Source organism: Staurois parvus, unplaced genomic scaffold (genome assembly GCF_062004578.1).
Source record: "Staurois parvus isolate SC_StPar_1 unplaced genomic scaffold, SC_StPar_1.0 ptg000597l, whole genome shotgun sequence".
Lineage (NCBI taxonomy): Eukaryota > Metazoa > Chordata > Amphibia > Anura > Ranidae > Staurois > Staurois parvus.
In genome coordinates, this window is record NW_028318393.1 from 2,853,054 (window position 1) to 2,865,836 (window position 12,783).

General features: G+C 43.0%; 1 protein-coding gene across 1 annotated transcript in view; it reads left to right on the top strand.

Annotated features, from left to right (window-relative positions):
- Nucleotides 1-785: 785 nt before the first annotated feature.
- Nucleotides 786-12,783, top strand: part of LOC149449896 (flavin-containing monooxygenase 5-like) — a 50,381-nt gene continuing 38,383 nt past the window's right edge. The window contains exons 1-2 of the mRNA XM_089692649.1: nucleotides 786-917; nucleotides 5,182-5,370. Of these exons, the coding sequence (XP_089548775.1) occupies nucleotides 786-917; nucleotides 5,182-5,370 (321 nt within the window). The remainder of the gene's footprint in view (nucleotides 918-5,181; nucleotides 5,371-12,783) is intronic.

Sequence of the window (12,783 nt, forward strand, 5' to 3'; positions counted from 1 at the left end):
GTCCTAGACAATGTGCCTCATAAAGGGCCTATATTCCTCATAAATTATGATTTAAAAATCCTGACTAAAGTGTTGGCCACTAGATTAATGAAATTCCTTCCCTCCTTGGTCAGCATAGATCAGACCAGATTTATACCAGGGAAGTCAACAGATATTATTCTGTGTAGAGTTTATAAATCTGATTCACAGGTCCTTGCACCTGCAGAGAATCTTATGCTTTTTTATGATGGATGTGCTCAAACACTCACCTTTGCTAACTGGTTCCTGTAAAGAGAGGCAGGACCCAGTGGCAACTTAGACTTCCAAGGCATTATGGGGAGCCCAACTGCAACTTCCACCTAAGTCAAAATGGCCCAGTTTAAGAAGAACTATAAATAGGAAATATTGTTGCTCATCACTAGCCAGAGATGACACTGTTCAGCAAATGATTGTTGAATCATTGCTTTCATATATCTCAACATTTGGAAAATAAAGAGACCCTCTTACCAGATAACGGATGGGGAAGAATTGATAGCTAGCCATACTGGATGGATTACTTCTTTATATAACTTGAAGTACCACAAGGATTGACATGCTCCTCACATAGATCAATTTGTTTTAAAGTATCATTTTCTAATTATCTCTAAACATAACTAAAACTATGTACTTGCTGAAAATATACTATACTCTAGCAAAGAGTGTATTATTTTACACAATCGTTTTCTTCAAGTAGGATTTTGCTTATATTCAATAGTTTTTTCCAAATATGTTTATTATATAAATGCAATTCTGTTGTGTGCAGAAAAATGGTGAAGAGAGTTGCTGTGATTGGTGCAGGAGCCAGTGGATTGACAGCTATTAAGTGTTGTCTTGACGAGGGACTGGAGCCCACATGCTTTGAAAAAACTGATGATATTGGAGGACTCTGGAGATTCAAGGTGAGTGTATAAGGAGTTTTAAAAAATTTGAAGTTTTTTCAGTATAACAGAAAAGCCATCATAAGAGCAAACACATAAAAATTCTTAAGTTTCCATCTACTACTACCAGAAATGAGAAGGATTGCTCCTAATCACCTCTAGTGCACAGGAGAGGTATCTAGCATAGAGAGAGATTTTAAAAGGGTCACCTGCCTGCTTCCCATGGGCAAGCAGGTTGCCATCCCTCTTCCTAATAAGCTGGTTTACTGCACCTTTGGACACTAAGCCTATTCACGCTATGTCTGCTACAAAAAAGCACACTCAGTTGTAAAACACTAGTTTAATAATCCAAATGTCTTTGATGGGTCTCTCCTTATCTGTTCTCACTGTGATCCTTAAACAATGTATTTATGAAAATAGAGAGATACCCCCTGGGGACTTTATGTGGCAAAAAAAAATGAGACATACTAAGATATAAAACAATGAATGTTTATTACAAAATGCATTTTGATAAAAATTAATCAACAGATTCTATGAGGTTGAACTACAGTACAATTATTCAAAATTCACATTACAGAATATATAATGTGCATGAAACCTGACCGTCTGTGTTACATCAATTGACAAGAGGGCTAAAAACCCAAAAGAAGTGAACAATGATATCATCCAGACAAATCCAACACGTTATGGAACTCATGTAACTCCTATTTCATTCTATTGTGCCATTCATGTATATTCACATTATGTTTTCTACATTTGCTTTTTCATTTCCATTCTAGTTTCATTGTATGTGTACCATTTTTTTGTTATTGATATGGATTATATATGGTGTAATTTTGGTACCTTTGGTGATGGCCTGGGGGGTGTGCTGACTGGGGGTGCTGTTGGAGCTACCACCCATCACCCAGCGTACCCAGGCCCCCTCGGTCAGTGTTTCGGGGGGGGGGCCTTGGGTTGTCCAGCCGCAGCTGTGGGTGGTGCAGTTCGCCCTCCTCTCACTGGGGGCCAGTGTATTCTGGTTGTTCCTGTGTGGGCAGATAGGCGATGTGTCTTCCCTTTTCCCTTGTGGAGGAGGTGGTTGGTTTGGTGCACTAGCGGCCCTGGATGTGCGCAATGCTGCGCCGTGCATGCACATGACGTCATTGTGCTTGTGTGAGGCGTTGTTGTGGTGGTGGGCGGAGAGGCGCCATGCACTCTCTGTGCCGGGGGACCGCCACTTGCGGCCATGTTGCAGCCTGTGTGTGGCAGGAATGGGGGAGCATTCAATTCCAAACTGGCTGACAGGCACCTGGTGCTAATTAGAGACAATCAATTACAGGCTCATGGGCGTTAGTTCACTACTGTTTATATGAGCTGTTTTGCAGTTTCATTCTCTTTTAGATGACCATGAGGTGACTCCATGTGAGAGTACAATACCATTGGTGAGCATTCTATAATATCTTCCTATGTTTTCATTTTAGCCATATGGGTTTATTTTTCGTTGTAGAGGCTCACATATGTGTCTTTTGACAATCTTTTTGGGCTGGATACATCAGACTATTATTTTTTTTATTATATATTGGAGCCCTCATGATACAAACATTTTTCTTGGGCTACACATTAGAGTAGTTCCTTGAGATAAACAACAAATAGCAGTTTTCTTGTACTAGTTATGGTCTGTATTATACCCTAGAGCAGCCTTTCTCAACTGGGGTGCCACCAGAGGTCTGCAGGGGTGTCGTGGGGAGAATGGCTGTTACTTGAGCCCAAGCTCTCGATCTCCAGCCGCACTGTACACCGGCACTGGGAGTCGTCACACCGCTGAGCAAAGTGAAAGCAAAGGTAAGGGGAGTGTCTTCTGTGCTCTCTGCTTCCCCCTAGAGTGCAGTACCTGGCGGTGTGATGGAAGCTATAAGGTGCTGCAACTTTTTATAGGGCTGTATACATGTGCCTGTGTGTGTATGTGTACATGTGTATATGTGTCTGTGTACGTGTGTATGTGTACATGTGTGTGTATATGGGTCTGTGTGTGTGTATGTGTACATGTGTGTATTTGTACGTGTGTATATGTGTCTGTGTATGTGTACGTATGTGTATGTGTACGTGTGTGTATGTGTCTGTGTACATGTGTGTGTATATGGATCTGTGTGTGTGTATTTTTACGTGTGTGTATGTGTACATGTGTATACAGTTACAAGAAAAAGTATGTGAACCCCTTGGGATTACGTGGAGTTTTGCATGAATTGGGCATAAAATGTGCTCTGAACGTCATCTAAGTCACAACAATAGAAGAACACAGTCTGCTGAACATAATACTACACAAACATTAGATGTTGCCATGGTTTAATTGCACATAACATGTAAACATTCACAGTGCAGGGAGGAAAAAGTATGTGAACCTTTGGACTTAATAACTGGTTGACCCTCCTTTGGCAGCAATAACCTCAACCAAACGTTTCCTGTAGTTGCAGATCAGACCTTCACAACGATCTGGAGTAATTTTGGCCCAATTCATGTAAAACTCCACGTAATCCCAAGGGGTTCACGTACTTTTTCTTGCAACTGTATGTGTCCGTGTACGTGTGTACATGTGTGTGTATATGTGTCCGTGTGTGTGTGTATGGGTCTGTGTGTGTGTATGTGTACGTGTGTACGTGTATGTGTACGTGTGTGTGTGTGTGTACGTGTGTGTGTATATGTGTCTGTGTGTGTGTGTGTACGTGTGTGTATTTGTACGTGTGTGTATGTGTACATGTGTATATGTGTCTGTGTGTGTGTATTTGTACGTGTGTGTATGTGTACATGTGTATATGTGTCTATGTACGTGTGTATGTATACATGTGTGTATGTGTATATGTGTACGTGTGTGTGTGTGTGCATGTGTCTGTATGTGTGCATGTACGTATGTGTGTGTACATCTTTGTATGTGTGTGTTTTTATATATGTGTGTGTATGTATGTTACATGTAATCTTTCAGAACTGCTTTTTTAGGACTTGATCATAATAGCAGCAAGGACTGATGCTCCTCTGAAAAGCAATCCATGCTCAGATCACTTTTCAGAGGCATTTGACAGGTGGTAAAGGGGCAATATGTTGCCTCCTCACCACCTGGTTTAACCCTGTGAAAAGCAGCATCACCACACCACAACCACGTACAATGCGCACACAGTGGGGTGGTTGTAGTGCAATCCCATTCACCTGGAAGTATACTTCCAGCTGTTGCAACAGCATGTGTATACCCCAAGCCGCTGTTTCTGCAGCTAAATGGGGAGCAGTAGGGGGTGGTAAAAGCAGCTCAATTGCGTGGTTTTACCACCCTCCAACCTCACAGGTGAACAGGCCCTTGGTTCACATCTGTGTGGCTCTGTGTAGGGCAGCCAATTCATTTCAATGGGCTGCTTTACCTGCAGAAATGCAGGGAAAGTTGTCCCTGACCTTATTTTTATATAGCACCACACCAAAAACACTCCACATTTGCCAATGTATGGGGGGTACCCCTACAGAGCAGAGCATTTGTCTGCATGTCAGGAATGAGAGTGATTTTGCGTGCATTCAGCGACACACAGTAACGTGAACCAAGCCCTGGACAGGGATGCCTCGTGACTGAAAATACTTCAAGGACGCCCCGACTGAAAAAATGTAGAGAAACACTGCTCTAGAGATCCCCTCCCACTGGCTGTGTTAAGTGTGGTCTTCGCTGGTGGATGGTTCACTGGGGTATCTCCCTCGGGTGCGTCACTCAAAAGGCATCATCATCCAACTCTGTATGAACATCTGTTAACCAATATCAAATATGGTACATTTTGTAAATGTATGAGCAATCAGCTATTTTGCACATGCTTTTTAGATGATATTGTGTATTATGTTGTTTACATTCATTTAATACTTTGTTATGTTATAAACCTGATATATTTATTCCCTGAAGAAGGAAACATGAGTTCTGAAACGTGTTGAATTTTTCTGGATGATATCATTGTTCAGGTCTTTTGGGTTTTTAGCCCTCTTGTCAATTGATATAACAGACGGTCAGGTTTCATGCACATTCTATATTCTGTAATGTGAATTTTGAATAATTGTACTGTAGTTCAACTTCATAGAATCTGTTGATTCCTTTTTATCGAAACGCATTTTGTAATAAACATTCATTGTTTTATATCTTTTTTTGCCACATAAAGTCCCAGGGGGGTATCTTTCTATTTTCTTTGGTATTTATATATGGGATGTGGAATAAACACTATTAATGGTGTGACATTTCACCAACATTTTCGTTCCTACAAAAATTATCTCTTGCATGTTCTTGCCATAGGATGAGCCTGAAGATGGCAGAGCCAGTATCTATAAATCTGTCGTTATTAACACTTCTAAGGAGATGATGTGCTTTAGTGATTTTCCAGCACCAGACGATTTCCCCAACTTCATGCATAACTCCAGAATTATGGAATATTTCCGAATGTATGCTGAGAAGTTCAATCTTCTGAAATACATCCACAATAAGGTATCTTAATTACTTTATCATACAACATAACACAGGACGGAAAATGTGTAATTATGGTCTGCTAAGTTAACTGTTTTCAGACACATAATATTTGTGATTCCTTTAACTGCTTTCCTCCGCCCTGTAGCAGAAATACTGCTACAGGGCGGCAGGTAGGGGGCGCACGTGCTCCCTACCCGCACCGCCATTGGCGACCTTGGCTGTCAATCACCGGGGGTCCCAGCCAGTGATTCCCCGCCAGCACCCGGCGATCACTGTGTATCTGTGTATATGTAAACAATACAGATCTCTCCCCGGTCAGCTCCAGCATGCTGCTTTGTATGGCTCTGCATAGCAGAGCCATGCAAAGCAATGTACTTACACAGTAAAGCACACAGTTAACCCTTTGATCGCCCCAAATGTTAACCCCTTCCTGTCCAGTGTCATTAGTACAATGTCAGTGCTTTTTATTAGCACTGATCACTGTATTAGTGTCACTGGGGATGTTAGTGACACAAAGTCAGTCCCCCCCCCCAAATGTCAGAGTGCCTGCTGCAGTCCCGCTACAAGTCACTGATCGCCGCCATTACTAGTATAAAACATTTTTTTTAATATTCCAGTGTGTATGTATACATTTGTAGATGCTATAACTTTAACGTAAACCAATTAATTTACATGTATTTGGATTTTTTTTTATCAAAGATATGTAGAAGAATACATTTTGGCCTGAATTTATGACAAAATTAGAATTTTTAAACTTTTTTTACTGCACATGTTTAATAGCAAAAAGTTCAAAAATGTGTTTTTTTTCTCAAAATTGGCGGTGTTTTTTTTTATAGTGCAAAAAAAAAAACCCCAGAGGCAATCAAATACCACTGAGAGAAAGCTCTATTTGTGGGAAAAAAAGGACATGCATTTCATTTGAGTGCAGCGTTGCATGACCGCTCAATTGTCAGTTAAAGTACCACAGCACCGCATCGTAAAAAATGGCCTGGTCAGGAATTTGCAAATTTGCTTTTCATAATGATACTTGAAGTGAAAATCTGCACAATTAATTGTGTGAACATTCTTAGTCTCCACTAAACCCAGGACCCTGCATTCACTATATCTGGTCTCCCACAGTACACATAACATGAAAATGCAATTATTTTAGTAAATATAAACTGCTAAATACCTTTTTTCATCAGTAGTATATAGCAGTTTTGTAACTAGCAGAGCACTGGTTCTATCAGTGTCTAGCAGAACACTGGTTACAGCTTGTAGGAGGAGTTTTCAGTCTCCTGTAGGAGGATGCAGGACCCCTGACCTTTGTTTGGACATTGCTGATTGGCCCTGTGCTGATCACATGCACTCTCCCAAGAAAAAAAAACTCTCTAGCAATACACACCAAACTGAGCATGTGCAGCTTCCCCCGAACCTCTGTTCTATCAGGAGACATTTAGGAGACGCTGGAAGAAGGGGAGGATCAGAGAAGACATGATCGAACATCCTTTTTACACAATGCGGAGGATTAACCCCTTAGGTTCCACAGTGAGTATAACAAGCATGCTTTACTGCATATACAGACTGATTTTACTATTTAGTAACACTTTAAATTGAAATGCATTATTTAAGCATTTCTCTAGAATTTCCAAACTCTTTACATACACCGGTAATAAAAAAAAAATCTAACAACATGTATTTATTTATCGTTTTAAATTTTGAACAAACTACACGTTATATAATATCTTTATAAGTAAACTGTCCCTGCCTCAAATTTTCGTTCTGCTTTCATTCGTTTGTGAAAATTAAATTGTTTGGTTTTACAGGTGGAGGCCACTGACATTTTCTTCCCTGCTCATCTTTTCTGACTGTTTTTTACTAGTTTTGCATTTGGCTAGGGCCAGTATCACTACTGGTATTATGAGGTGATACCTGGACCCTACAGAGTTTGTACAGGCAGTCCAACTCCTCCAGGATGGCACATCAATACCTGCCTTTGCCAGAAGGTTTGCTGTGTCTCCCAGCACAGTCTCAAGAGCATGGAGGAGATTCCAGGAGACAGGTAGTTACTCTAGGAGAGCTGGACAGGGCTGTAGAAAGTCCTTAACCCATCAGCAGGACCAATATCTGCTCCTTTGTGCAAGGAGGAACAGGATAATCACTGCCAGAGCCCTACAAAATGACCTCCAGCAGGCCACTAGTGTGAATGTCTCTGACCAAACAATCAGAAACAGACTTCATGAAGGTGGCCTGAGGGCTTAACGTACTCTAGTGGGCCCTGTGCTCACTGCCTGGCACCACAGAGCTCTATTGTCATTTTCCATTGAACACCAGAATTGGCAGGTCCGCCACTGGCACCCTGTGCTTTTCACAGATGAGAGCTGGTTCACCCTGAGCACATGTGACAGATGTGAAAGGGTCTGGAGAAGCTGTGGAGAACGTTATGCTGCCTGTAACATTGTTCAGCATGACCATTTTGGTGGTGGGTCAGTGATGGTCTGGGGAGGCATATCCATTGAGGGACGCACAGACCTCTACAGGTTAGACAATGGCATCCTGACTGCCCATAGGTATTGGGATGAAACCCTTGGACCCATTGTCAGACCCACGCTGGTGCAGTGGGTCCTGGGTTCCTCCTGGTGCACGACAATGCCCGGCCTCATGTGGCGAGAGTATGCAGGCAGTTCCTGAAAGATGAAGGAATTGATGCCATTGAATGGCACGCACGCTCACCTGACCTAAATCCAATAGAACACCTCTGGGATATCATGTTTCGGTCCATCTGATACCGCCAAGTTGCACCTCAGACTGTCCAGATCTGTGATGCCCTGGTCCAGATCTGGGAGGAAATACTCCAGGACACCACCCTTTGTCTCATTAGGAGCCTGAATTGACATTGTCAGGAATGCATACAAGCACGTGGGGGCATTACAAACTACTGAGTACCATTTTGAGTTGCTGCAATGAAATTTCAGCAAAATGGACTAGCCTGCTGCAGTATTTTTTCACTATGATTTTTGGGGTGTCTTTGAATCCAGTCCTCTGTAGATTGATCATTTTTATTTCCATCAAACGATGGGGAATCCTTGCATTCCTAACTCATTACCCAGTACATATCAGTATAAATACTCAGCATGATAATTTTCCCCATTGAGATCTGATGTATTTTCAAAGCGTTCCTTTAATTTGTTTGAGCAGTGTATATTCCTTTTAATTCATAATTCTCCTCCATATGTGGCTAGATATTTATTTTGAGAGTCCAGTATGATTGGCATGGCTGTGCCTTGTAGTCCCACATGTTCATTAGTGTTTATGCTCCGCATATATGTTATAATGTTTCTGAGCACTGGGCAGGCTTAACAAAGGGTACTTTGCCCGAAACGCTTTGCCACACCCACCTACATGTGACTTCATCATGGCCGCTCTGCCGGATGTAACTCGTATCCTTGCGGTCCACAGTAGCCACCATCTGTACATCCACAGCCAGCTCTTCCTTGGTACCCAGCACTGCTTCCTCTGAAACCATACACTAGAGGAGCTTACTATTATACCATCCATCCTGTGTGCTGCCACCTTTTGTGACCAAAGGAGTATGCAACCTGCTGGAGCCTTGCATAAATGCTGTTTTTCTATCAACTATATGTAAGTGCAATACTGTTTATTCACTATACCAGCTTTCAGTAAATTCTGCACTAAGAGTGGTGCTCTCTCTCTTTGTGTTCTGTTTTTCTCTTATTCATATCCATTGGAGAGACTGGAGAGAATTCCACCTGCTGGACACCCCATAGATTACCCATAGAAATGCTGTGCTTATGAGCAGGGGCGGACTGACAACTCATGGGGCCCCCGGGCAATAGGGGATCATGGGGCCCGTGTCCTTGCCCAAACTCAAAAAAGCCTATGAAAAAGGTACCAGGGGAATCTCATGGGGTCCCCTGCTGACCCCAGGCCCACGGGCAGTGCCCGAGTTTCCAAATGGTCAGTCCGCCCCTGCTTATGAGGGGCTCAAGCACACATCCGGGAAGTATGGCTGCCTAACTCTCTAGCTCCGTGCCGCCGGAACCTAGCCCTCGGCACACCGAGCTCTTGTACTCCTCCACCAAAGCCCCCACTGCGGGAAATACTCCTCGGACACCTGGGCAACATCAGGGGATGCATCGCACCCCAAAACATAAGCCCAAACACCGGGCACATAAGAAGGCCTCCCCGCTCCTGAGAACAGGCAGGATGGTGTCCAATCCCCCGGAGCCAGATGACACCATGAGGCTTTCGGCTGCTGATCCTGACTCCGGGGAGGATAGCTTGTAACAGTTTCCCTCTGTACTGACCAGTCCTCCTGAGCAATACCCTGAGGCCCTGCTTCACAAGTTCCGCTCTATAGTGCAGGAAGAGATTACAACTTTCCTCTGATTTGGTAAGAGGCCTTAAAGAGCCGGGACATATCGCCCATCAATTAGAACAACGCATGGACTTAGCGACTACTATGCTGGAAGGACATGAACAGGAGGTGGAAGATTTACAGTACACGCTGAATTAGACACCCTGAAGGATAAGCTGGAAGATGCAAAAAACAGGGCCCGCGGGGATAATCTCCACATCTGTGGTGTTCCCGAAGTGATTATTGACCTACAAGGTACTGTTACATCCCTTTTCCAAGAACTTGCTCCTGAGGTTCCCTGGGAACGCTTAGAATTCAATCGCATTCGTAGAGCCTTAGCCCCTAAACCAATAGAGGGCCCTCCCAGGGACATTATTATCATTATTACCACACTAAAGAACAGCTCTTACAGGCGGCCCAGGATCACCAGGTGCTTGACTTCCAGGGCAACTCCCTCCAGATATTCGCAGACCTATCTCCAATTACAATAGCAAAATGTTGCACTTTGAATTTGAATACAAATTCTACAATCCAACGGTATCAAATATCGCTGGAGATTTTAGTTTAAGCTCTCATTCTCCTATCAAGGCCACCAGGCTCAAGCATCTTCCCCTGTGGACCTGCGTTGCCACTTGCAAGAGCTAAAGCTTGAACTACCACCCTCACAGGCTGAAGTGGCTCCCACTACATCTTGCTTGAGAGGATCACAGTCGTCATGCAAATCTCCTCCACCATCCCAGCGCAGTTCCCAACCTCTTCGGTCCCTACAAGCTCAACGTTTTCAGGAAGTCTCTGCAGAATGACCTCACGAATAACGATGGTTCCGTCCATTACTCTTTTCTACAATTGACATTATCATTATGATGTCTTTTTGCTGCACTTTTGGTCCGTAAGTAGCAGTATGGAACAATCCTTTAATTACCATGACTTCTACTCTATAGACAAGACCGTTTTGTCATTATGACCTAATTTCTTTATTGATTTTTTGTTATGTTAAGCGTGGGCCCTCTGTCATGGATCTATCCCTATTTACTGGGATGTACCCAGGAACAGACTATGGTCTTTGGGTCCTATCGGACCCTCTTCTCTATGATACTCTATGATACTCAGTTGCTATAGAACCCACATCATTATATACTGATCGACAGCCACTTGTTTGTGGAGATCTTTAGCCCTTATTATATGTTTAACTATTCTACAATTTCAGCTTTGCTGGGTGGTTCCGGCGGGCCACTGCACCCTCCATGAGCTGGCATATGGCCAGGACAGATGTCCTGACCAACGCCCAGCCCTCATGTGGGCCTAAGCCCCCACAGCACACTTTTTGAGCCAAATATATATTGGTCATACAGTATACAGTTTTTTGCATCTCTTCTTTTTTTCTCTACTCTTTATTCTTTCCCTTTTTTGTTTTTTGTCTGTATTTATTTTTTTCCCAGGGCTCCTGGGGATTGTGACAGAAGGTATCATCACCATGAAAAAAGGGAAGAGATATTTAAATATCTTAGGACACGTCATGTAGATATCGCTTGATTCCAGGAAACCCATTTCTCCACAACATCCAGCCCAAGATATTTTGATGCTCGCTATCCTCAAGTTTTTCAAGCCACAGGTCCTACCAAACAACGGGGGGGGGGGGGGGATCCTTGTTGCCTTCCACAAAAAGACCCCATTTATCTGTGTGAAACGTATTGCTGACCCAAAGGGTCGGTACCTCTTGTTACAAGGTACGATCCATGATGTGGATTTCACAATCCTGACCTACTATGCCCCTAATATTAATCCAGGGCCCTTTCTGACTCATATCTGCTCCCTTCTGGCAACCCATCAATGGGGCACCCTTATGGTAGCGGGAGACTCGAACTTGGTGTTGAATCCTAATCTCGATAAGTACCCCTCAGATGGTTCCCACCCATCCGCTGACACTAGGACATTCTCTCAAGCTTTACGGACTCATGATTTGGTAGACCTCTGGTGCGAGTTCCACCCTGTAGGTAGGGACTACATCCACTACTCTCACCCACATCTTTCCTACTCTAGAATTGATCATGCTTTTATGCTACGTAAATATCTCCCTATGATGCACTCAATATCTATTCTTACAGTACCTTCGTCTGACCATGACCCTATTTTTGTGGTTTGTCGTTCTCCTCTTTGTAAACCTCCCATATTCTCCCTGGGTTATGAACGACTCAATGCTCTTGCTGAAAGAGATTCAGACAGACCTCCTGCATAAATCTTTGGAATATTTTCAACTTAACTCAGGATCTGTCTCCTCCCCAGTGACACTATGGGAAGCTTACAAAGCTGTCCTCCAGGGCCATATTATACAGATAGCATCCAAATGCAAAAGAGAATGACAACACAAACAGCGCCAACTTGAAACCCAGCTGGCACACCTAACTTCACAATTTAAGTAAATGCCGACCCCTTCTAATCGTAAATTGCTGGATCAGGCCCGCACTGAATTAGACCTCTGTCTTACAGATGGAGCCGAGCGCTCCTTGCGCTGGACCCATCAGAAATGGTATATTAAGACAAATAAACCAGATTCTATGTTAGCCCAAAGATTACGTTCTTTTACAAACAACCCCAAACCAATTTCTTTGCGTACTTGCCATAACATTCTTACTAATAACCCCTTAAAGGTGTTAGAGGAATTCAGGTATCACCTTACTAAACTATATGCAGATCCCACTCAAACTAACTCTCAAACTGTTACGGATTTTCTGAATCGGCTGTCTTTACCTTTATTGAACCAGGCACATAAAAATCTTATGGACCATGATATCCGAATATCGAAAGTCCTACAATGCATTGAAGACCTGAAGACGTGTAAACGTCTAGGCCCAGATGGTTATATGGCTTTGTACTATAAAAAACTGGCTGAAGTCCTCGCACCTTATTTAGCTGCCATGTACAATTCGGTAAAGACGGGCTCGAACTTCACTTCGAATTTGCTAACTGCTAATATAGTTATAATTCCGAAACCAGACCAAGATCATTCATCTTGGGCTGATCATAGACCTAGCTCTCTCATAAATATAGACATGAAAATCCTTGCAAAAATTTTG